Source organism: Schistocerca piceifrons, chromosome 8 (assembly GCF_021461385.2).
Source record: "Schistocerca piceifrons isolate TAMUIC-IGC-003096 chromosome 8, iqSchPice1.1, whole genome shotgun sequence".
NCBI lineage: Eukaryota > Metazoa > Arthropoda > Insecta > Orthoptera > Acrididae > Schistocerca > Schistocerca piceifrons.
The window spans coordinates 19997921-20025588 of NC_060145.1; the positions used below are offsets into that span (position 1 = coordinate 19997921).

General features: G+C 41.9%; 1 protein-coding gene across 1 annotated transcript in view; it reads left to right on the forward strand.

The window, feature by feature from the left end:
• The window catches only part of LOC124711514 (midasin-like), a 155758-nt gene that overhangs the window by 21336 nt on the left and 106754 nt on the right, over window positions 1-27668 (forward strand). Inside the window, exon 5 of the mRNA XM_047241629.1 lies at window positions 26406-26646. Coding sequence (XP_047097585.1) covers window positions 26406-26646 — 241 coding nt within the window. The remainder of the gene's footprint in view (window positions 1-26405; window positions 26647-27668) is intronic.

Consider the following 27668-nt stretch of genomic DNA (forward strand, 5'->3'; position numbering starts at 1 on the left):
TGGCAGTAGGTGACTCGGAGGTGTAGACTGCCTCCTTGCATGCTTCGTGCCTTCCCAGTCTCACGATCCCGTAATCGTTCAGTGGAACTGCGGTAGTTTTTTCTACCAACTGGCTGAACTACGGTGACTGTTAAGCTTTACACCTGCTTTCTGCATTGTCTTCCAGGAAACCTGGTTCCCGGCACTGCAGACCCCTGCCTTTCACTGCTACAGGGAATATTACAAGAACTGTAGCGAATATAATAGAATGTCAGGTGGAGTTTGCGTTTATGTCCTGAACTTTGTATGTAGTGAACCTGTGTGCCCCTTCAAACTCTGCTTGAAACTGTGGCTGTCAGATATGGACGATGCAGGAAATAACTGTCTGCAGTGGATATCTCCCCCCAGATGGTGCGGTACCCCTGAACGTATTGGCTGCACTGATAGATCAACTCCCTAAACCTTTCCTACTTTTGGGAGATTTGAATGCCCATAACCTCTTGTGGGGTAGCACCGTAATTACTGGCCGCGGCAGAGATGTCGGAAATTTACTGTCCCAACTCAGCCTCTGCCTCTTAAATACTAGGGCCACCACACATTTCATTGTGGCTCATGGTAGATACTCGGCCATTGATTTATCAATTTGCAGCCCAGGACTCCTCCCATCTATCCACTGGAGAGCACATGACGACCTGAGTGGTAGTGACCACTTCCCCATCTTCCTGTCACTCCCCCAGCATCATGCCCACGGACGCCTACCAAGATGGGCTTTAAACGAGGCAGTATGGGAAGTCGTCACTTCTGCTGTCACCGTTGAATCTCTCCCACACGGTGTTATCGATGTTGTGATAGAGCGAGTCACTACAATGATAATTTCTGCGGCGGAAAACGCGATCCCTTGTTTTTGAGTGTGACCCCGGCGAAAGCAGTCCCTTGGTGGTCACCGGAAGTCGCTGAGTCAATTAAAGACTGTTGGCGAGCTCTACAGTGACATATGCGACACCCTTCCATAGAGCACCTAATAGCCTATAAGCGGCTCCGTGCCTGTGTTCGCCAGCTTATGAAACGATGGAAACGAGGGTGTTGGGAGAGGTACGTGTCGACCATTGAGTGCCACATGTCACCTTCCCAAGTCTGGGTGAAGATCAGATGTCTTTTTGGGTACCAGACCCCAACAGGTGTCCTTGGCGTTGACATCAATGGCGTGCTCTCTACCGATGCAGACGCGATTGCTGAGCACTTTGCTGAGAACTTTGCTGAGCTCTATGTTCGAGCCTCTGCATCATAGAACTACCCCCAGCCTTTCGCACCCTCAAACAATGGATGGAAAGGAAAGTCCTTTCGTTCACTATATGCCGCAGTGAACCCTAAAACGCCCCATTTACAGTGTGGGAGCTCCTCAGCGCCCTTGCACATTGCCACAATGCACTTTCTGGGCCGGATCGGATCCACTGTCAGATGATTAAACATCTCTCGTCTGACTACAAGCGACATCTCCTTGTCATCTTCAACCGGATATGGTGCGATGGTGTCTTTCCATCTCAATGGCAGGAGAGCACCATCATTCTGGTGCCAAAACCCAATAAAAATGCGTTTGATGTGGGTAGCTATCGGCCCATCAGCCTCACCAACGTTCTTTATAAGCTGCTGGAATGTATGGTGTATCGGTGGTTGGGTTGGGTCCTGGAGTCACGTGGCCTACTGGCTCCATGTTAGGGTGGCTTCTGCCAGGGTCGCTCTACCACTAATAATCTTGTGTCCCTCGAGTCTGCCATCCGAACAGCGTTTTCCAGATGCCAACATCTGGTTGCCTTCTTTTTTGACTTTCGTAAAGCATACGACACGACCTGGCGACATAATATCCTTGCCACTTTGTATGAGTGGGGTCTCCAGGGCCAACTCCCAATTTTTATCCAAGACTTCCTGTCGATCCGTACTTTCCCTGTCCAAATTGGTGCCTCCCACAGTTCCCCCCGTATTCGGGAGAATGGCGTTCCACAGGGCTCTGTATTGAGTGTATCTTTATTTTTAGTGGCCATTAACGGCCTAGCAGCTGCTGTAGGGTCAGCGGTCTCCTTTCCTCTATATGCAGATGACTTGTGAATTTCGTATTGATCCTCCAGTACTGGTGTTGCTGACGGCGCCCACAGGGAGCCATTCACAAGGTGCAGTCATGGGCCCTAGCTCACGGCTTCCAGTTTTCAGCCGCGATGTCGTGTGTCATGCATTTCTGTCGGCGTAGTACCGTTCATCTGTAACCAGAACTTTATCTTAATGATGATCCACTCACTGTAATGGAGACATATCGATTCTTAGGACTGGTTTTCGACACCCAATTGACTTGGCTACCTCACCTTTGTCAGCTTAAGTGTAAGTGCTGGCAGCACCTCAATGCCCTCTGCTGCCTGAGCAACACCCACTGGGGTGCAGATCGCTCTAGGCTACTGCAGCTCTACAGAGCCCTCGTTCAATCCCACATTGACTATGGGAGTCTGGCTTACGGTTTGGCAGCACCCTCAGCATTGCGTTTACTCGATCCAGTGCTCCACTGTGGCATTCACCTAGTGACGGGAGCTTTTAGAACAAGTCCGGTGACAAGTGTCCTGGTGGAGGCCGGAGTCCCTCCATTGAAGGTTAGGCATTCACAACTGCTCACCAGTTACATTACACACATTTGTAGTTCTCCTGTCCATACGAATTACCATTTCATTTTCCCAACCACAGCGGTTCGTCTCACGCATCAGCGGCCCAGGTCAGGGCTTACGTACAGTTCGCTTCTGGTCTCTTCTGTCTGAACTGGAGTCCTTACCATTACCACCTCTCCTCAAGGTCCATTCACGTACACCTCCATTGTGTACACCTAGACCACAGATTGTTCTGGACCTTTCACACGGCCCGAAGGACTCCGTAAACCCTGCGGTTCTCCGCTATCATTTCCTCTCAATTCTCAACATGTACCGGCACCGTGAAGTGGTTTACACCGACGGCTCGATGGCTGATGGTCACGTAGGCTTTGCGTATGTCCATGGAGGATGTATTGAACAGCACTCTGTGCCAGATGGCTGCAGTGGATTCACTGCAGAACTGGCAGCCATATTGCGTGCTCTCGAGCACATCCTCTCGTGCCCTGGTGAGTCAGTTCTCCTGTGTACTGATTACTTGAGCAGCCTACAAGCTATCGACCAATGCTACCCTCGACATTCTTTGCTAGCATCCATTCAGGAGTCCATCTATGCCCCTAGAATGGTCCCTTCGTTCAGTGGTGTTTGTGTGGACCCCAGGACACGTCGGATCCCAGGCAACAAACTTGCAGACAGGCTAGCCAAACGTGCTACACGGAAACTGCTTCTGGAGATGGGCATCTCTGAAACTGACATGCATTCTGTCTTATGTGGGAGGGTTTTTTGGCTTTCAGAGACAGAATGGCATAACAGTACACACAATATACTGCGTGTCATTAAGGAGACTACAAATGTGTGGAAGTCTTCCATGGGTCCTCTCGCAGGGAATCAGTTGTCCTCTGTCGGCTCCGCATTTGGCCATATGTGGCTAATGTGTGGCTACATCGTCGGTTGCGAGGACTCACCTTGGTGTCGCTGTGGCTCAGAATTGACGGTTATCCACCTCTTGCTGGACTGCCCACTTTTAGCCGCTCTGTGGCGGACTTTTAACTTCCCCAGCACCCTACTTTCAATGTTGGGTGACAATGTGTCGACAGCAACTTTAGTTTTACGTTTTATTCGTGAGGATGGGTTTTATCATTTAATCTAAGTTTAAGCACATGTCCTTTGTCCCTCTGTGTCCTCCACCCTAGTGCTTTTAAGGTGGAGGTTTTAATGTGTTGCAGATTGGCTGGCTTCTCGTTTTTATTCTCATGGTCAGCCAGCCAAGGCAATCTGCTCTTTTGTTTTGATCTCTTCTACATGTTTCTTACCTCTCTCTATGGTTTTCTTGTCTGATTTTGTTCATTTTAGTGTTTGTTTGTCCTTCTGTCATTTTTGTGGTTTTTCTCCTTTATTCCAGCTGTTTTTTGTAGGTCTTGATTATTTTACTCCCACCCGCGTGGAATTTTTTTAATCAGAATGAGCGACCAGTGACCTAGCAGTTTGGTCCCCCCCCCCCCCCCCCTTTAAACCAACCAACCAAAATTGCTTTCTTTTTTTGGGAGGGGGGGGGGGGGAGCAATGAATTATCTTGGATTTAGACGAGGAAGGTTATGGGAGTGAAGGATGTGCTGTAAGGATAACTCCCATCTCCACATCTAACAAAAGCTGGTGATGGTGGAGAAGATCCAGAGGGCATGGTTTGTGTAGCTGCTCAGCTGTGTGCCATCTGCCTCCTCTACCTGCTCTCCTAGCCAGCCCACGGACGGCTCCCCACTCTGCCACGAGCTGCTAGACACTCCCCCCACAACTCCCTCTCAGCCTCCTGCCTCTCTCCATCCCCCACCCCACCCCACCTTGCTCCATACAATCACCATGGGCCATTGACTGAGAAAAATGTAGGGAGGCAGGCGTGCATGCATGTGTGTGTGTGCGTTTTCCCTAAAAGTGTGAAAAAGAAGTGCATTATGAAAACTAGCAAAGCTCTGTACCTTTTGTTTGTTTACCTATCGATGACTCATCGCTTCTGCCTTTCTGTGCACTGTCTCCTTTATTCTTAAACAATTTGATTACAGGTCACTTGTGAGGTAAGGTATTAAAAGCCTTTTGGAAATCTGGAATCAGTTTGTAATCCCTTGTGGATAGCACTGAATGTTTCGTGTGAGTAAAGAGCTAGTTGTGTTTCACGGGAACAATATTTTCTAAATCCATGATGACTACGTGTCAATAGACCGTTCTCTTTGAGGCAGCTGTTCTCGATTCGAATTCTGGAATATTTACTTCATCTTCTTTGTCAAGGAATTTTGGTAGACTGTGTTCAGTAACACTGGTTTAGTGGCACTGTCATCGATAGTACTTCCATTGCTATCGTGCAAAGGAGGCATCGATTGTGACTTGTCACTTGCACACTTTACATATGAGCATGTAACCTCCCCCCTCACTTATCGACCTTAATGACAGTGAAAAATTAAACCGCGTGTACCTAATGGAAATTTGGGAAAAGCAATCGTCGCCGAAGTTAATCTATCGGAAAAGAGGGAGGAAAGGGTTACATCTAATTGAAAGGAAAAATGCAAATGAAACTGGTGGAAATTAATTTTGAAAAGGGGTAAAGTTAATAAAGAAAGTAAATGTGCGGCTGTTACGTTAACAATTAACTAGCGGTAATTAGATATTTGAGATTTGGGGGAAATCACGGTCGCCAGTCCTAAGGACAACTACTATAGTAACTGAAAAAGAAAGGTAATTACACATATAATTAGCACTAGAAGCGTGGCAACTGAAGGTTGACACGTGTAGTGTGAAAACTGAAAGTTTGTCAGAAGTAATAAATTTCGCTACACTTAATTTAGCAAAAGAATTAATGAAACCGGAAAATCGAGAGTTAATTTAGTGACTGAAGTTAATAGTGAGCTTTCTTTCTGAAGCACATCGACATTCAGTAAAATAAGGTTAGTCTTGGACTACCTCAACAATCATTTCAAAAGCTACTTGAATCTACGCAATTTAGAAATAAGAGAATTAACTTTGAACTTGAATTAAATGATTCTGAACAATTAACAATAGTAAAATTTAGTACGTACCAAGCTGAGCTGCAGTCACAGGTAACTAAAATACGGTAACAAAACTCACACTCTTAATTTGTGCTTGTGCAATCTAAATATTGTAGCCAGCTGAACTTTGAAATTAAAACAGTGAAATCGAATGATGCTGGCGTTTGAATTTCAACGACCCTCGGGCTCATTTCGGAAAAGGAAGGGACCCTGCTTGGCAATGCAATTGGGACAATGAGCAACAAAGGTTCGTGCTAAGTTGCTGTAATTTTGCGAGGCAAATGGAACAATTTGAAAAGCTGAGGTCTGCCATACAGTTCTGAAACTTTACGTGCTTTTAGTCTTCCTTGTTGGTTGATTGAAGGTTTGAAGCCGTCGATCGAGGAGGTGGCGACAGTCACTCATTGTCGGCCGTCGCTGTTGCAGAAGCTGGATGTTGGCGCGCCTTCTTCTCGACACGGTCACCAGGCGAAACGGGCTCTTGATGTGCGCCAGCTAATGCTTCCCGTCCGCGACACCATGTCAGAAACTATCATCGCGAGTCGAGCGCAATTACATGCTGCCAAACCCCGAAAGCGCGGCAACTCGCGGGAGCGTCACACAACACCTGCTCCACTCGCTACTCCCGCCAGACTCTCACTGCCCTGCCCGCGCTCCACGCGGCAGAGTTAACACTACCAAAGATCCTACACACTTTGATTCTTCACACGACCCATCGATGTAATCGTTCGATAGCAGTTTTCCCTAGGCAAGACCCAGCGTAAAAATACAAATAATATTTACGAAACAAACCAATTATACATCGACATAAGTGCATAAATATATATATATCCAAACAGTAAAGCAATTACAATATATAAAGAGACAGAAATGTCATATCTTGAGGTAACAAAACAAGGAAAAAAATAATAGTACAATAGATGGAAAGAGGAGGATATGCATTTCCGGCGTTACACGTGCCCCACATTGTCTGAGGATGTTCGTGTAACGTAAACAGACTCAGAAAATGTCCCAAAAAAGAAACAGCGGAAATGCATATGCTCAAAACATCAACAAAATTTAGCATTCGTCTAATTAACCATAAATCAATTTTTAGACCATAATAACTGAGTGGAGACACTCCTAATCTTATTCCACTCTGTCATCTTGCACAAAATAAAACAGGTTGACAACATATTAAAATTCATAGAAGATATAGAAAATGGTTTAGCTATTCCAAAATCGTCAAAATTCCTAACAGTATCAAGAAATGGAATATTATTTACAAAATTAATCAGACTACATGGTCATAAAAACAGGTAGATCAAAATACGCAAATTAATAATTAATTACATAGAATACACATTTTTACATAACCCTTTCATAATTAATATTCTCGTCATGGGAGTCCATTAAACGCTAAACAAGAAAATAACACACATCAGATCGAAAAAAACATAAATATTGACAGTAGAATTCTTTCAGCTGTCCAGGAAGAAAACAATTCCGCCTTCCGTACTCGCAAGTACAAAGAATGCCGACAGCGGCCCAAGAGCCGACAGCGGTTCCGCCCCGCCAGTATTGTTGCGCCCGCCTGTGCGGCACGCTTGATCTCACTCGCCTGTGTAACGGTATTTCCAGAACGTCCGTTTCACTGAATTCTTTCGGTAAAACTCACTCCCGAGTAATCTCAAGGAGTCCATAAACACTATCACAGTGGATAACTCAACACTGTCCATCATCACACATGTACAAGCCTGAAACTTAAAACAGCGTCTAAGTACATCGGCAATGACTAGTAAAACACATATTCATGGAATCTTACAGCTAGTTACAAAACCATATTTACATTGCTTAATCTACTGTGACTCAGCTGAAAACTTAAACTAGCAGCTTGGATTTTTCAATTGATAAATGATCACTCTCTCTTAAATCACTTAGTCAAAATTAATTACTTATTAATTACAACTTCTTTAATGTCCTCTTGGTCAGGCAAAAGCATGGCAATCTAGCAAACCTTAAATCTTACACTCTATATTTACATATTGTACAAATTACCCATTGTGTGGTATTAATCGATCCTAGGTTGGTACAATTTCAAGTCTACTATATTCCGTATACCTAATCGTTTTCCAGAGCTTGGATACTCTAAGCAATAAGCATTTGTGTGAGGTATACCAATGACTTTATATGGTCCATTATAAACAAACTTAAATTTAGAGATTTCATTGTCTATCTCGCACGATTTCTCATGAGCTTTTACAAGTACTAAGTCTCCGATTGCAAACTTGGCAAAACGCGCTTTAGCGTCATGACTACGTATGCGAGCATCGGCTTTTAGCTTCATTACTTCTCGCAAACGATCTTTTTTCACACCAATGCTAATGTCAATCCGTGGAGGGAATTTGATTATCTCTTCCACTAAACTTTTACTTCTGTCATCCACCAAGATTTCCTCTGGAGAAAATCCCGTAGATTCATGTCTCAAGGTGTTCATAATTCTCTCAAATACTGCTACATATTTGCCCCATGCCCTATGGTTGTGATGGCAATAGGTACGGCAAAGTCGGCCTAGCTCGCGCATATACCTCTCAGCGGGATTCCCAGCCGGACAATAAGCTGAAATATGGATCACCTCGACCCCATTACTTTCCATGCCTTCATTCCACAACTTAGAAGTAAATTGTGCCCCATTGTCTGATAGAATCGCCTTGGGCTTACCAATATGAACAAAATAATCGTTCACAAGCTTGCTATAGACCGCTTTGGCTGTAGCTTTCCTAATCGGGTATAGCTTGATGAACTTGGAAAAAGCTTCTAGCACTACTAAAATGTAGGCAAAGTTTCCTGATGACTTGGGCAAAGGTCCGTACAAGTCCACGCACAGTAATTCAAAGGTGTCGTTAGGCCTTATACTTTGCATAGGACCACGACTCGTACAGTTGGTAACCTTCACCTTCTGACATAAATCGCAAGTTTTCACTCTGTCAGTAACACGTTTTAACATGTTGTTAAAATGCACTACTTCACACAGCTTTTCCGTACATTTCTTCGGTCCACAGTGACAATACGCCAAATGGTAGTAGTCTATTATTTCCGTGACGAATTTGGTGGGCCAGCATACCCGCCAAATATTACTATCTTCACCCTTACGTATGTACAAGATATGATCGTATATCTTGTAATACTTCCTTAATTTCTCTCCTTCTGGACTCCTTTCGTCATATCGGGTTTTCACCATATTTAAACTACCATCCTCGTTCTGATGACGACGTAGATTCTTACAGATGTTCATTATTAATTTACGTCCCTCAACTTCTTTAAAATAGTACAATTTGACCACTCCATCTGCCTCATCTTTCAACAGACCTTGATTAGACTCGGGCAACCGCAACAGCGCATCCGCTACGCAATTGTCGGTCCCTTTAACGTAACAGATGTCATAGTTAAATTGCTGTAAATACAGCGACCACCTAGTCAGTCTTTCGTAAAGTAGTTTACAATCCTTCAGATAAGTGAGCGCCTTATGGTCCGTATGAATAATCACCTTACGGTCCCATAGGTAACCCTTGAACTTCTTGAATCCCCACACGATAGCGAGACACTCTTTCTCAGAAATCGTGTAGTTTCGCTCACTTTTTGATAAAGTTCGACTCGCGAACACTATCGTCCGGTGTTCCTTATCCTCTCCTTTACCAACTTCTTGGAACAGTTCTACCCCCACCCCGTAATTCGACGAATCCGTTCCCAGATGGAAGGGTAGCGATAAATCAGGATGAAATAGTATGTTAGATCTTAACAACTCGTCTTTTAATCTCTCGAAAGCGGTCTGACACCCGTCAGTCCACACAAACGGAACATTTTTGCGTAAGAGGTTATTCAAATTTTCATCATTAAACACTTGTCCTTTTACAAATTTACGGTAAAATCCTGTGAGCCCTAGAAAACTTTTTAACTGTTTCCTAGACTTGGGTGGAGGACAATTCCTTATTGCCTCTAGTTTCTCTGGGTCTTTCGTAATACCAGCAATGGTAATTATATGCCCTAAAAATTTCAGTTCCTGCTTCACAAATTCGCATTTCTTTAGCTTTAGAGTCATTCCGCCACGGTGCAATGCTCTAAAAACTTCATCTAACAGGTCACAATGGTCATGCCAAGTGGCATTGGCCAACAATAGGTCGTCAACATATACAGTTAATCTTGAACTCAAAGCCGGTCCTAGCACTTTATCTAGGGCCCTGATGAATACGGACACAGATATATTAAGTCCAAACGGCAGTACTCTATACTGATAACACCTGCCCGCAAACAAGAAGGCGGTGTATGGCCTAGATTCTTCTTCGAGTTCTATTTGCCAGTAACTAGCCGTCAGATCGAGGCTAGTCATGAACTTAACGTCATGAAAACGTTGCAAAATCTCCTCCATACTCTCTGGTCTGTCTGTTTCACGTTGAACGACCCTATTCAACGTGCGTGCGTCAATCACAATACACACACTACCATCCCGTTTTGCTACAATGACCAAACCGTTATTATATGGACTCGTACTTCTTTCAATCACTCCCCATTCGATCATCTTATCTATCTCCCGTTGCACTGCTTCCTTTTTGGACAGCGGTGTAGCATACGGTCTCACGAAGAATGGTTCGTGCGGAATCACATGCAACTTGCATTTATATCCTTCCACAAGACCCGGTTTGTCTGAAAACACACTCTTATTCCTCATTATTACTTCATACAGGCCCCGTCTTTGTTCGTGTGTTACGTTTGACACACCGTCTACAATACTTTCCAATTCACTTTCTACACTATTGTCAATGCCGAGATTCCTCACATTACGGCAGTTCAAACTCATTCCTACGTCAATGTCATCCGGCCAGTTAACAATGTGTATAGGCTGGTATTGCCTATGCACACCGTCTCCTGCCTCGTCAAAACTAACTATCATTGTTTTATCTAGTGACATACCTGTCAAAGTTTTGCTTTCGCAATTAATCACTGCACGGTACTTTAATAGCCAATCTAACCCGATAATTACTTCCGTAGTTAAGTCTGGCACGACGACAAACTCTTGTTCAAATCGTGCCCCACATATCTCGAAGTTGACAAAAATCTGTTTTGTGACCGGTTTACTGGCTTTCCCAGTAGCACCGATAATTTTCACTCCTGTTACTGGCATAACTATGATGCCGGGTCTGTCTTTCAGTAACTCAAATATTTTCCCAGATACAGCACTCAGTTCTGCACTGGTGTCAATCAACACGTTTAGTTGTAGGTCGTGCATATTAACAGACACTACTATCTGTCTACACTTGTCCTCGACTGTTTCTTTATTTTCCCACAGTAAATCCTCGTCTATATCCAGGTCATTCCAGAAAAAACCGTCCGGCTTTGATCCCAAATCCGGCTTATCTGGCGGCTTTTTCAGCCTCTGTTCACATACAGTTTTAATTTCAACACGTCTGTCCTGAGGCTTAGTCTGTAGCTTCGCCTCCAATACCGAAACCTTTTCCTGTAACTTGTCAACTAGTGAGTGTTGCTTTGCTATCAATTCACTAATTGTCACCTTTGTTGATTCCACTTTGGTCAGATTGATCTCATCTGCCAATCTACCTGGAGGAATGTGCCCAGTAGCATCTGAAATTACTTCCTCTGGATCTGCGCAACCCACGCTGCTATCGTCTGACTGTATAATGTCAGCTCTAACCTCATACACGCTGTAATCTATGTGCTTTTCTACCAGTCGTGTCCGGCTATCACTAAAATTTTCGTAATCTTTCTCCTTAATACTCTCGCAACGTTTAAACTGGATGTTCGCGTCGGATGGGTCGGCTACTTCTACCATTACAACTTTCGGTAAAGTCTGCCGGTTAGGGCCAGAACTTTCCGTTACTACTTCAACATTCAACTCCTGCGGGACGAAGCACGATGCATCTTGCTCGTGCTCCCCCTTAACATCAACTATTTCTAGTAAAGTCTGCCGGTTAGGGCCAGAACTTTCTATCACTTCACAATCACTATCTTCCTGCGGGACGAGACGCGGTAAATCCTGCCCACGCTCCCCATAAACACTTCTCCCGTACAGGCCCCTCTTAGTTCGTCGTATATTTTTTATTTATTTATTTATTTATTTATTTAACCTGATCAGATTAGGGCCATCAGGCCCTCTCTTACATCGGACCAGTGTTTCACACATGCAGCATTTCACACATCAGGGTTACATCATGAACATAGTTTAAATGAGAAAATTAGCTTACTCTAGTGACAATATGAATAAAGAGTAGTGACTAAGACCTAATAAAGTAAATGCGGAAGTATTTTTACAACAGTTGCTATGCATACAGATTATGATAAAAGCAATAATAATAACAGTAAAACAAAAAATCAAATAATAATGATGAATATGACTAAGACCTAATAAAGTAAATGCTGGCAGTATTTTTACATCAGGTGCTATACATACAGATTATGGTGAAAGCAATAATAATAACAGTAAAAAAAAATCAAATAATAATGACAAACATGAGAAAGAGTGGCAATAATAATGAAGGTTTGTGCAGATGTACATTAATATATTGGTGTGTAAAGTAGATGTTTACTAGTATAGCGAGTTTTGGGTAAGGGAGGTTTAAGGAGGGGGAGAGAGGGAAGTAATGAGGTGAAGTGCACTCATGTACAGAGGAAGGCATTACTGTTGCTTAAGTAGATACGTCATTAACTGTCTTTTGAAGCCGGTCATGTTTTTAAGTTCTCTAACATAACGAGGGAGGTTATTCCAGAGTCGGGTTCCCGCTACTGTAAAGGACTTGGAGAAGGTGACTGAGCGATGCAGTGGAACGGAGAGGATTTTATTATGATGGGAACGTGTGTTTCTGTCATGTTGTTCCGACATGAGTGTTAGGGAAGAGGAGAGATATGAGGGACAGTGTACATTTATAAGGCAGTAGATGAGACAGAGTGTATGGAAATCTCTGCGTTTGTCTGCACGCAGCCAGGACAATTTTGCATATGCTGGTGAAATGTGATCAAAAAGTCGAACGTCACAGATATATCGGACGCAGGCATTCGTGACCAGTTCTAGACGTCGGGAATTTTCCTGAGAGAGGCCTTGTAGGATAATATCGCTGTAGTCAATGATTGGGAGTATAAGCGTTTGTACTAATTTCTTTTTCAGATCGAAAGGGAAGAGTTTTTTATATTTTTGTAGGACATGAAGGGATGCTGATGCTTTTTTGCACACTGCAGTTACGTGCTCTGTCCAATTTAGATTTTCATCAATTATTACTCCCAAACTCTTTGCTGATGGCGAGAAGTTAATATTTGTTCCATTTAGGATAAGAGGTGGTACGGATTCCCGATGTTTTGGGCTAATGAGCTTAGAGTGACCAACAAGTACCGCTTGGGTTTTAGATGGGTTTAGTTTTAGACCTATGTCCTGTGCCCAGTTTGACAGCGCATCGAGGTCAGTATTGAAATTTTCAATAGTTTTCTTGAGATTGCTTGGTTTCGCACTTAGATACAACTGAAGGTCATCAGCATACATATGGTATTTGCAATAGGTCAGGACCGATGACACATCATTGACATAAAGAGAGAAGAGTATAGGACCTAATACTGAGCCTTGGGGAACGCCTGACACTACCTGCCGCCATTGTGATTTTATATCCCCAGACAGGACGCGTTGCTGACGAGACATCATGTATGAGCGAAACCATTGCATTGCGCTTTGTGAGAAATTTAGACCGCTAAGTTTGGCTAGTAAGATGTCGAAGTCGACAGTATCAAATGCTTTGCTGAAATCTAAGAAGCAAATAATAGTCGCTTCTTGTCTGTCCATGGCAAGTTTCAGGTCATCTGTCACCTTTATCAGAGCGGATGTTGTGCTTCGATGTTTACGGAAACCTGATTGGTATTCGTCTAGTAGGTTGTTAGTAGTTAGGTAGTTGGTGAGCTGGTCATGAACTATATATTCTAAGGCCTTTGATAGTGCAGGAAGAAGGCAGATGGGGCGGTAGTCAGAGGCTGCTGTGGCGATGTCCTTTTTAGGCAGTGGCTTAATTTGTCCCAGTTTCCAGGCCTCAGGGAAAACACTTGTGATTAATGAATCGTTGAAAATGTCTGTTATAGAGGGCAGTAGTTGGTCAATAATAAGTTTTACCATCTGGATAGTGATACCATCATGTCCAGTAGATGCTGATCTAATCCGCATTATGGCTTTCTTGACAGTACTGCAAGTGACGTGCTGTAGATAGAATTTTTCTTTGCTACAGTCGTTCATCCCAATGAAGTAATCAATGATTCTCTGTTTTTTTTGCGGATCAATTTTGGTTGCAGGTAATGTGAAGAATCGGTTTAGTTCTTCAGCTGGGACCATGGGATTTTCCGCAACTTTTATTTTGCCTAAACCGAGACTACGGAGATTTTTCCACAGGATAGCTGGTCTACATCTATTGTCAGCTAATGTACGGGCATGTCTGAGCTTAGCGTTTCTCACCGCTTGACTGACTTTGTTTCGTTTCTGCTTGTATACAGCGTGATTTTCCGGTGTAGGGTGTATCTTGTATGCTCGATGTGCAGCATCTCTGAGATTCATGAGCTGTTTTAGTTCATCAGTCAGCCAAGGTGCAGGTTGCCTTTTTACTTTTCTGGTCTTTATTGGAGCATATTTGTCATATAGCTGAGTAATTTTGTTAGTGAAATCGTGGAGTTTGTCGTTTATGTCCATGAGGGGAGTAGAGGTCATCCCCCAAACTATTTTTTGTGCCTCAGTTTCGAGTTCAGGCAAATTTATGCGTTTGAGGTCTCGGTATGTAGACAGTTTTTGTTTCTTTCTAGGGCATTCTAGTGAATACGTCATGGAAATGATGTCATGGGCAGACATGCCAGGCGCAGATATTTGAGAGGTGCGGATTATTCTGTTCGGAGATTTCGTTGCGAATATATCTATGAACGTGTGACTGGTAGTCGTGTGATGAGTTGGTGCCAGCTGAAGTAGCGTCATATTTGAGGAAGAAAGCATCCTCTTAAATTTCCCAGTGGAAGGACTATTGCACAGAAAATTAATGTTAGTGTCACCAGCTATAATTACATGTTCATATGACGATTCGAGACTAGAGAGGGCAGTTTCGAAGCAGGCGAACCCACCTACTTTAGGAGGTTTGTAAAGGACACATATTAAGCACTTTCTGTTAAGTGATTTGATCTCTATGAACATATATTCCACTTGTTTATCTACATTGTTGTCGGATGTGTGTAGTACTGTAGGTGACAAATCAGAGCGTATGTACGCCCCTACTCCGCCCCCTCGTCTGTTGCATCTGTCGTGCCTGAGAAAGATATAGCCATCTAGGTTTACGGAAGTTGTAGGAATACTTGGTTTGAGCCAAGTTTCTGACAAAAGTATTACGTGTATATCAGCAGCTTGAAATATATATTTGAACTCGTCGAAGTGAGCTGGCAGAGACTGGACATTTGCATGTGCAATATGCAGCTTGGTGCGTTCGGGTGTTGATTGCCCGAGGAGGCTGCCGACCGATGTTTGCGGGTCGTGGTTGGCGGTGACAAGAGGGTCTGGCATGAGGAATGCGGAAAGCGTGTGAAGCAGAGGCGGGTGAGGGAGTGTCCTCCCAGTTCTGTGCAGTGAAAGCGGCCGGGAGGGGGTAGGTCCCCGGGGAGACAACGGGATCTGCGGCCAAGGTCAGCGAGGTCTGCAACGGTTATGGAAGTAGCAGTGGGCTGGCAGGGGAAGGAATTTCGCTAAATACAACGGGAGTAATCTGCACGTTATGACACAGTGTGATATTAATTGCACTTATGAGGATAACAACTAAAGTATGATGGTGGGTTGCTAATTAAGGATGGAAGTGAGACTACCTAATGCAATAATTAACAAAATTACATGAGAAAAACAATTAAAAATGAAAATAGTTATGTGGAGAAACGAAGAGTTGATAATACAAATAATAACAAATATTACACGAGAAAAAATAATTAGAGATAAAAAAATAGTTATTTAGAGAAACGAACAATTTGATGATACATTAGTTACGATATGGTTGACAGTGTAAACAATATAAACATACAGGTTAGTGGCAGCAAGATTAGACATGATTTAGCTTCTAAAGCACAGGCTTTCGAGTTCATTAACACTGCAAATTGTTTTCTTTCCGTTTTCGGTCTTAACCATTATCCTGCCGTCATTTGTCCATACGTTATGTAGCCCAAATTTCGAAATCGCGCTCTTCAAAATGTTTAGTCTTTCAGAGGTCAGATCCTCGCGTACTGTCAGACCCGACTTCGCGAGATTCTTCTTTGCTCTGAAGATTTCAGATCTCTTCCTATACGACATAAATTTCACTATTATAGGCCTTGGTTTTGTATAAGTGACCGAACTGCCTTAACCAGACCTCATCCCTCTCTGCATCCCCTCGCTCGATGACGGACGTTTTATCCGACATCTGATCTTCTTTCAACACTTGCGAATCATTCTTAAACTCAATCTCCAGTTCCGCTGTGGGTATTACAGCTGCCACTTTATAATCTATTTCCGGAACACTACTTACATTGTTCTCACTGACAGTGAATGTATTTTCTACTGCCGTGTCTACAGCTGATCTACTACTTGTGGGCGCACTCCTTTCTCCTAATACTGGCACACTCTCCCGCCGTTGATTATTCCATACGGAATTTTCATAACGACGACACCTGGGTTTTCTCCTGTTATTGGGCCGCCAAAATTTCTCCACGCCCGGTCGGCCCCTCACCGGCGCGGCTAATGGTTTCCCTGTCTCGTCCCAGCAGATACGCTCCCCTGATACTGCTGAGGCGGCTGGTCACACCCTCTGGCGTTATTACTATTCTGCGCAGCCCGTATCATGCTAGTATGATACTGGTTTCCGTCATTCCGGTTATTATTTGCATTGTACCGATTGTCATTACGGCCCGAACCATTTTTGTTATTGCTGCCATGGTTGCGGTATGCATTATTCCCATGGTTATCGTTGTTGTGGTACCCGTTGTTGTTACCACGGCCTCTACCACTGTCGCGATTATTGCGCCAATTGTCCTCGTCCTCAACTCTTTCCAGGAAATCATTGATTGTCCTGTGATTGCTTCCTACGTATCGTTTTGTATCATCTGGAAGCTTCTTGTAGAGTTCCCAGACTATTTCGGATTCCGAGCGGCGATCACGCAAATATTCCAACTTGCGGATCCAGCCCTCACAAAACTCCTTCATCGAGCCACGCGAATTCGCATCGAAAGGCCTCGATACGACAAATTTGCGCCAGACACTTTGCTGTTTTTGCTCTGACCAGTATTCAGCCAGAAACAAATTTTTAAATTCGTCAAAAGTCAGGTTCGTAATGTTGAGGTTTAAGCCCCAACGCTTGGCATCACCAGCCAACACATCAATAATGGCATTAATTTTTCTCTCATCAGTCCATGATCTGGGTAAAACTCTTTCACAATTCTTAATGAAATCCGTCGGGTGTATACCGCCTTTTTTCAAGGGGTCGAACCGCTCCTCTTTCGTCAACAACTCCGAACTATGTGCACAGATTGGCACATAGCTCTGTTTTTCGTCAAGTTTCCTTTCTAATTCCGACACCCTCGTAATCACTTGGCAAGTGGTTGTCGCAAGCGTTTCCACTTCCCTCTTTTTCTCTTCGCAGGTGTTAGCCTGCTTCGTCACTTTGGTACCTACTTCGGATACTAAAGCCTTTAAAGTTTCCACCTTCTGATGATCCTCTTTTCTCACTAATTGAATTTGTTCCGTCACCTTATTCTCGATGATCGGAGCAACTGCGTCTGCTACACTTTTCTCGATTCTGCTAATTTCGGAATCAAAACGAGTATTTATGCTCGCAATTTCCGCCTGAACGCCTATCATTTCCTGTTTAAGATTACCGATTTCGGTATTAATTACAACAGTATCTTCTTTGATTTTATCAACTTTTGTGTTAAGAACTCCAACATTGTTGATAACAACGTTAATACCTTTGTTCTAGCATTCGTTCAATTTTTTCAGACTGAGCTACTTGCTTGGCAGCCTGAGCTTCTTGCTTAACAGCCTGAGCTTCTTGCTTGACCGATTGACTCTTGATTTCGTTAATCAAAACATTCAATAAATCAGTTAAATTCCCGGAAACTACCGGTTTTACTTCCGCAGCAGCTTCCTCTTTAATTTTCCCCCCGTATTCGTCATCAAGGGATTCAGATTTGATTTTCACTTCCGATTCCGAAACATTTTCTAAAGTTTGGAATTCCATTTCTGCTCTTTGTTGCATTTCGTCGGTCGCGTCTTTCATGCTAGCCGCCTGCCCCTGAACAATGGGTACCGCGGTGCGCGTTTCCCACTGTTCGACCGATTGTTCCGTATCCAAGTCTACCAAATTTTGGCAATAGTTGCCTTCACTCATTTTAATAATTTTCAATATAACTGCCAAATCTCAAATATAATTAGGACTACTCCCACTACTTATTCTCGCTGACGTAACGGCCTGTACGTAACCAGTACTTTGTTACGAGATTTGCACCATACAAAATTCGTGTCCAGAACAACCTCAAAACTGAAGATTGTCCTGTCACCAGGTCGCCACGTGTAACCTCCCCCCTCACTTATCGACCTTAATGACAGTGAAAAATTAAACCGCGTGTACCTAATGGAAATTTGGGAAAAGCAGTCGTCGCCGAAGTTAATCTATCGGTAAACAGGGAGGAAAGGGTTACATCTAATTGAAAGGAAAAATGCAAATGAAACTGGTGGAAATTAATTTTGAAAAGGGGTAAAGTTAATAAAGAAAGTAAATGTGCGGCCGTTACGTTAACAATTAACTAGCGGTAATTAGATATTTGAGATTTGGGGGAAATCACGGTCGCCAGTCCTAAGGACAACTACTATAGTAACTGAAAAAGAAAGGTAATTACACATATAATTAGCACTAGAAGCGTGGCAACTGAAGGTTGACACGTGTAGTGTGAAAACTGAAAGTTTGTCAGAAGTAATAAATTTCGCTACACTTAATTTAGCAAAAGAATTAATGAAACCGGAAAATCGAGAGTTAATTTAGTGACTGAAGTTAATAGTGAGCTTTCTTTCTGAAGCACATCGACATTCAGTAAAATAAGGTTAGTCTTGGACTACCTCAACAATCATTTCAAAAGCTACTTGAATCTACGCAATTTAGAAATAAGAGAATTAACTTTGAACTTGAATTAAATGATTCTGAACAATTAACAATAGTAAAATTTAGTACGTACCAAGCTGAGCTGCAGTCACAGGTAACTAAAATACGGTAACAAAACTCGCACTCTTAATTTGTGCTTGTGCAATCTAAATATTGTAGCCAGCTGAACTTTGAAATTAAAACAGTGAAATCGAATGATGCTGGCGTTTGAATTTCAACGACCCTCGGGCTCATTTCGGAAAAGGAAGGGACCCTGCTTGGCAATGCAATTGGGACAATGAGCAACAAAGGTTCGTGCTAAGTTGCTGTAATTTTGCGAGGCAAATGGAACAATTTGAAAAGCTGAGGTCTGCCATACAGTTCTGAAACTTTACGTGCTTTTAGTCTTCCTTGTTGGTTGATTGAAGGTTTGAAGCCGTCGATCGAGGAGGTGGCGACAGTCACTCATTGTCGGCCGTCGCTGTTGCAGAAGCTGGATGTTGGCGCGCCTTCTTCTCGACACGGTCACCAGGCGAAACGGGCTCTTGATGTGCGCCAGCTAATGCTTCCCGTCCGCGACACCATGTCAGAAACTATCATCGCGAGTCGAGCGCAATTACATGCTGCCAAACCCCGAAAGCGCGGCAACTCGCGGGAGCGTCACACAACACCTGCTCCACTCGCTACTCCCGCCAGACTCTCACTGCCCTGCCCGCGCTCCACGCGGCAGAGTTAACACTACCAAAGATCCTACACACTTTGATTCTTCACACGACCCATCGATGTAATCGTTCGATAGCAGTTTTCCCTAGGCAAGACCCAGCGTAAAAACACAAATAATATTTACGAAACAAACCAATTATACATCGACATAAGTGCATAAATATATATATATCCAAACAGTAAAGCAATTACAATATATAAAGAGACAGAAATGTCATATCTTGAGGTAACAAAACAAGGAAAAAATAATAGTACAATAGATGGAAAGAGGAGGATATGCATTTCCGGCGTTACAAGCAGAATCTCAGTGGATCTTCTCCTAGGGTTTGAAACAAAACTTCACTTTGGAAAATATTATACGCATCTTGCATAGAAGTCAGTGCTTCTGTAAAAGAATGGTAATTTTGGGGGATTTCTAAAAATTATTTACAAAAGAATATACAAAGAACAGGTCCCACATACACAGGTCTGTTTCAGAAATACTTTTGCTACTCAAGAGGCTCTGTTCTACATTCCAAAGCTATGTAGACATGAACTGTTGACGCCTATGCCTGTTTTATCATCAAAAGGTTTTTGGTAGAATATAACATTACAAGATGGCTGCAATGGTAAGAGATGTAAGATGGATGAAAAACACCTCTGGATCATAATTAATCTGTAATGGAATCAATATGCTGCTGTAAAAGTAGAAAATGAGAAATATGACACATTAAATACATGCCAAGGAGTGGGGCAGGGCTGTATTTTGTTGCTGCCAATATTTAATCTTTATTCGAAATATATCTTCAAAGAAGACCTTGAAAAAGTTGAGGAAGGCATTGTCTTTAATGGGGAGGAGCTGAACAATATCTATTACACTGACAATACTGCAATGTATGCTGACAGCTTGAATAGTCTTCAGCGTCTTGTATCCCAAATCAACGGCCTAAAACTCTACATTAAGTAAAACAAAATTAATTATCATCAGCAAGACAAGAAAGACATAACAGACTATCATCTAAACATTAATGCTAAATTTATTGAACAAGTAAAAAATTACACATCTCAGAACTAACATTAACAACCAGTGGGATAACATGCAAGAAATTGAAATCTGCATTTGAGAAGTCCAGAAAAGCATTTTGTAAAATCATTAATGTGTTCAACAGCCATCATCTCCCAAACAAAACAAAACTAAGATATCTATGTTGCTATTTATTTCCCATCCTCTTCTGCGGAACTGGGACCTTGACTCTGAGGGAGATGATGGGCAAGCAACTTGAGGCATTTTGAGATGTGTCTGTACAGTCGAAAGCTAAGTGTGCCGTGGACAGGTAAAATTACTAACAATGGCATTCTCCCCAAAATGAAGAAAGGAGAGAGAATTGTAAACACATAACATGCAGAAAACTGTAATATCAGATCCATGTAATCAGAAATGGAAACAGAAACAAACAGCTGCAGAACACTCTTCAAGGAAAGATATCAGGCAAAAGAGGTTGAGGAGGAAGGAGGAGGAGGACAAGAAGAACAAGAAGATGATGATGATTAAGAAGAAAGCACATGTATCCAGAACTAGAATTGTAGATACAAGTTTACCAGTGTAGTACAGATATTTCATGGAGCACATAGTTTTTTTTATAGACTCATTATCTGTCATTATCTGTCAGAGACAGCAAAGGACTTGGAAGAGCAGTTGAACGGAATGGATAGTGTCTTGAAAGAAGGATATAAGATGAACATCAACAAAAGCAAAACGAGGATAAAGGAGTGTAATCGAATTAAATCAGGTGATGCTGAGGGAATTAGATTAGGAATGAGACACTTAAAGTAGAAAAGGAGTTTTGCTATTTGGGGAGCAAAGTAACCGATGATGGTCGAAATAGAGAGGATATAAAATGTAGACTGGCAATGGCAAGGAAAGCATTTCTGAAGAAGAGAAATTTGTTAACATCGAATATAGATTTAAGTGTCAGGAAGTCGTTTCTGAAAGTATTTGTATAGAGCATAGCCATGTATGGAAGCGAAACATGGACGATAAATAGTTTCGACAAGAAGAGAATAGAAGCTTTCGAAATGTGGCGCTACAGAAGAATGCTGAAGATTAGATGAATAGATCACATAACTAATGAGGAGGTACTGACTAGAATTGGGGAGAAGAGGAGTTTGTGGCACAACTTGACAAGGAGAAGGGACCAGTTGGTAGGACATGTTCTGAGGCATCAAGGGATCACCCATTTAGTATTGGAGGGCAGTGTGGATGGTAAAAATTGTAGAGGGAGACCAAGAGATGAATACACTAAGCAGATTCAGAAGGATGTAGGTTGCAGTAAGTACTGGGAGATGAAGCAGCTTGCACAGGATAGAGTAACATGGAGAGCTGCATCAAACCAGTCTCAGGACTGAAGACCACAACAACAACAACAACAACAATATAGTTTTTTTTGTAGGCTCATTATCATACTTTTACAATAAAAACAAAATATTTTTGGTGCAACATTAAGAATTGGTAATCACTCAAAGAAGGCAGGTGGATTTAAATAATGTATTAGTAGTAACATGGTATTTACATGTTACATGAGGTAAATATAATGTAATGTGTTGCAAGTGAGTTGTTTGTAAATGTTTGGTCCGTGCATTAAGGCTCTCTGTAATTTACTGAGATTGCAGAAAGGATCGCATCCCTACATTTTGTTGTTGTTGTTGTTGTTCTTGTTGTGGTCCTCAGTCCAGAGGCTATTTGATGTGGCTCTTGATGCTACTCTGTCCTGTGCAAACTTCTTCATCTCTGAGTAACTATTGCAATCTACATCCTTTGGAATTCTGTTTAGTGTATTAATGCCTTTGCCTGTACGATTTTTACCCTCTGCACTTCTCTCCAATACTAAATTGATGATCCCTTGATGCCTCAGAATGTGTCCTACCAACTGAGCCCTTGTACTAGTCAAGTTGTGCCACAAAATCCTCATCTCCCCAATTCTATTCAGTACCACCTCATTAGTTATGTGATCTACCCATCTAATCTTCAGCATTCTTCTGTAGCACCACGTTTCGGAAGCTTCTATTCTCTTCATTTCTGAACTATTTATCGTCCATATTACACTTCCATACATGGCTACACTCCATACAAATACTTTCAGAAAAGACTTCCTGACACTTAAATCTATACTCGATGTTAACAAATTTTTCTTCTTCAGAAATGCTTTCCTTGCCAAAGCCAGTCTACGTTTTGTATCCTCTCTACTTCGACCATCATTAGTTACTTTGCTTCCCAAATAGCAAAACTCATCTACCACTTTAAGTGTCTCATTTCCTAATCTAATTCCCACAGCATCACCTGATTTAACTAGATAACATTCCTTTATCCTCGTTTTGGTTTTGTTGGCGTTCATCTTACATGCTCATTTCAAGACACGGTCCATTTCCAAGTCCTGTGCTGTCTCTGACAGAATTACAGTGTCATCGGCGAACCTCAAAGTTTTTATTTCTTCTCCATGAATTTTAATACCTACTCCGAATTTTTCTTTTGTTTCCTTTACTGCTTGCTCAATATAGGGGTAGAATAACATCGGAGATTGGCTACAATCCTGCCTCATTCCCTTCCCAACTACTGCTTCCCTTTCATGCCCCTTGACTCTTAGAACTGCCATCTGGTTTCTGTACAATTTGTAAATAGCCTTTCACTCCCCGTATTTGACCCCTGCCACCTTCAGAATTGGAAAAAGAGTATTCCAGGCAACATTGTCAAAAGCTTTCTCCAAGTCTACAAATCCTAGAAATTTAGGTTTGCGTTTCCTTGATCTACCTTCTAAGATAAGTTGTAGGGTCAGTATTGCCTCACGTGTTCCAACATTTCTACGGAATCCAAACTGATCTTCCCCGAGTTTTTCCATTCGTTTGTAAAGAATTTGTGTTAGTATTTTGCAGCCATGACTTATTAAACTGATAGTTCAGTTATTTTGATACCTGCCAACACTAGCTTTCTTTGGGATTGGAATTGTTATATTCTTCTTTAAGTCTGAGGGTATTTCATCTGTCTCATACATCTTGCTCACCAGATTGTCATGGCTGGCACTCCAAGTCTATCAGTAGTTCTAATGGAATGTTGTCTACTTCTGGGGTCTTATTTTGACATAGGTCTCTCAGTGCGCTGTCAAACACTTCAACTACATCCTCTTCCATTTCCATAATATTGCCCTCAGATACATTGCTGTTGTATAGGCCCTCTATATACTCCTTCCACCTTTTGCTTTCCCTTCTTTGCTTAGAACAGGTTTTCTGTCTGCTCTTGATATTCGCACATGTGGCTCTCTTTTCTCCAAAGGTCTCTTTAATTTTCCTGTATTCAGTATCTATCTTACCCCCAAGTGATATATGCATCTACATCCTTACATTTGTCCTCTAGACACCACTGCTTAGCCATTTTGCACTTCCAGTTGATCTCATTTTTGAGACGTTTGTATTGCTGTTTGCCTACTTCATTTACTGCATTTTTATATTTTCTCCTTTCATTGATTAAATTCAGTATCTCTTCTGTTACCCAATGATTTCTACTAGCCCTTGTCTTTTTACTTACTTGATCCTCTGCTGCCTGCACTATTTCATGTCTCAAAGCTACTCAGTCGTCTTGTACTGTATTTCTCTCACCCATTATTCTCAATCGTTCCCTAATGCTCTCTCTGAACCACTCTACAACCTCTGGTTCTTTTAGTTTATCCAGGTCCTGTCTCGTTAAATTCCCACTTTTTTGCTGTTCCTTCAGTTCTAATCTACAGTTCATAACCAATAGATTGTGGTCAGAGTCTACATCTGACCCTGGAAATGCCTTACAATTTAAAACATAGTTCCTAAATATCTCTCTTACCATTATATGATATATCTGAAACCTTCCAATGTCTCCATGTCTCTTACATTTATGCAAACCAAGTGTTAGCGATGATTAAGTTAGGCTATGTGCAAAATTCTACTAGGTGGTTTCCTCTTTCAATTCTTACCCCCATTCCACATTCACCTACTACTTTTCCTTCTCTTGCTTTTCCTACTATCGAATTCCAGTCCCCTGTGACTATTAAATTTTCATCTTCCTTCACTATCTGAATAATTTCTTTTGTCTCATCATACATTTCTTCAATCTCTCCGTCATCTGTGGTGCTAGTTGGCATATAAACTTGTACTACTGTTGTAGGCGTCGACTTCGTGTCTTTCTTTGCTACAATAATGCGTTAACTATGCTGTTTGTGATAGCTTACCCATGCTCCTATTTTTTTATTCATTATTAAACGTACTACTGCAGTACCCAGATTTGATTTTGTATTTATAACCCTGTATTCACCTGACCAGAAGTCTTGTTCCTCCTGCCGCCGAACTTCACTGATTCCCATTATATGTAGCTTTAACCTATCCATTTCCCTTTTAAAATTTTCTAAACTACCTGCCACATTAAGGACCTGGCATTCTAAGCTCTGATAAATAGTACACCAGTTTTGTTTCTCCTGATAATGACATCCTCCTGAATATCCCCTGCCCGGAGATCCAAAGGGGGGAGTATTTCACCTCCATAATATTTTACCCAAGCAGACACCATCATCATTTAACCATACAGTAAAGCTGCATGCCCTCGTGAAAAATTACGGCTATAGTTTCCCCTTGCTTTTAGCCACTCGCAGTACCAGCACAGCAAGGCCGTTTTGGTTAATGTTACAAGGCCAGATCAGTCAGTCGTCCAGACTATTGCCCCTGCAACTACTGAAAAGGCTGCTGCCCCTCTTCAGGAACCACACGTTTGTCTGGCCTCTCAACAGATACCCCTCTGTTGTGGTTGCACCTAAGGTACGGGTATCTTTATTGCTGAAGCAAGCAAGCCTCCTCACCAATGGCAAGGTCCATGGTTCATGGGAGGAGGCGATCACTACATGTGATGAATAAAATATTGAAGTGCTAGAAGGCTTTACCTATGAGTCATTTCTGAGCCTGCCCATCATGGTTGATGTTTTCTGTGGGATTTGTAATTTCTCACTCATGTACAGTGCTCTTTGTTAAATAACAATGTCCTTCAAAATATGCTGTAATCTAACAATTACTGAATGTAGAAGCTCTAAGAGCTATCCACATTGTGTTGTCCTGTCCTTTCCTATTGGAAAATCTCTTCCTTTTTTACATGCCATTAACATATGGTGGCTTAGTGAGGTGCAAGATGAAATGGTGCTTGAAAGAGAGTGTTATCTGATCCTTGCCTTTTGTGGTCAGGTTAGCATCCTTTATGTGACATGTTTTGCATATGGTCATTGTAGGTCCTTTGATTGAAGTCAACTTGTGTAATACCACAGGGACAGTAGGTTCAGTTATGAAGCATCAAAAGTTGTTGTATGTAAACTTTGTACTGTACTGTAAATCCTGTGCATCATTGTATAACCATGTAGTCTTCGATGATTTCATCCGTTTTCTTAGTCATCCATTGTTCATTCACCAGTTTCATCAGTGGGCTACAGTTTAGCAGCAGTTCTATTTTGTATTCGTGAGTAATGTAGAGTGTACTTTGTACGTGTATCTTTAATCTGTCGGTATTGTATTATTGTTTGAGTCTCTCATTTAGCTGTATCTTATTAATTCTGTCTAACAAACCTAGATTGTGTTGAAACAGTTCAAAGGAGCACCTTTTATTGCACATTAAATTCAAGGTGTGCTGAATTGTATCATATGAAATTGTCTTACAAATTTTTATTTTATTCATTATATCTTAGGATAATATATAAAGTTAAGCAAAGTCAGCCACTCACTCATAGCACATCGATGCATGGAACACAGAAACATATATTTCTCCATCCAGGAATTTCAAATATTGTTAACTATGTTAGAATAAAACATACTGATTTTATAGATCTTTAAATATTTATAAATTTGATGACCATAACTTTGGCTTTCAGTACATATTGACAGAATCTGTTAGCCGCAATTTGCGAGACCTGGCACGTATTGTGTCTTTGGGCCAACTGCCTGTGTTGCTGCAAGGTGACACGTCAGTTGGCAAGACGAGTATTGTGACTTACTTGGCTCAGATAACAGGGCACCACTGTGTGCGAATCAACAACCATGAACACACAGATCTGCAAGAATATGTGGGTTCTTATATTGCTGATGCTTCTGGATCACTAGTTTTCAGAGAGGGTAAGTTTAGACTTTGTTAAAAAGTGATTTCTTATATGTTTTCTGTTCTTTGAATCCTTATCTGTTGTTAAGACATAAAAATTTATACAAGTGCTGAAACCAAATGTTCTCAGTGTTTGAGCAAGTGTGTGTGTGTGTGTGTGTGTGTGTGTGTGTGTGTGTGTGTGTGTGTGTTTTATTTGTACTCTAGCTCCATCAAAGAATTTATCCTGAAATCTGGAAAGTTTCCTCTCTCTTTTGCTTGTGCGTGACGGTGACTTAACACTTCTGCTGTTCGGTGAGTGGTCTCCTTCACGCCTCAATTATGTATGTTCTCCCAGAACTTAATTGATGGTTATACACTGATAAAAATTGCAGAGAATGTAAAATAAACTTCATTGTTTTTTTCCATATGTTGTAAGTGTTCTGTATGACTCCTCTTGATCATGCAGACAACATTTAAGCGCTAACCCATTTCACACCGCATTCAAGCATATGCAAAGCCACTGACGCGAGTGCATTAGAAAATGGGCATTTTGTGTTCCAGAATTGTTTCCGGCAAAGGAGGCACATACACAAGTTGTTTCTCATAACTCTATAAAAAGGAAACCATAGATGTTAGGTCCAGGAATCTAAGTGATCAAGAGCAGAACACTGTGTTGTCCTGTCCTGTTTAACTGGTCCAATGGCATGGAAAATGTTGATTTAATAATATGTGACCCTCTATACCCAAGTGTGGGGGAGCTTCATCTCTCTGAAAAATGTGGTCTTTAGAATCTGTATATCATGCTGTGGCATCAGCAGGCATTTGAGAATGTCCAGGTAAATGTTTGTTGGAACACTTAGCTCAGTGAAGAGAAATGGGCAGTAAAATTTTTGTGCTGACATCACACAGAACATGTTAACTTTTGATGAGACGTGCTGATGTTCAGCAAATATTTGTTTGTGCATGGCTTCCCGTGTTGAAGCAGCTTACTAAAGCATTTGACATAGTCTTCTGTTTCAGTTCCTGTAAATTTTGAACTATGTACAATGCCATTTCC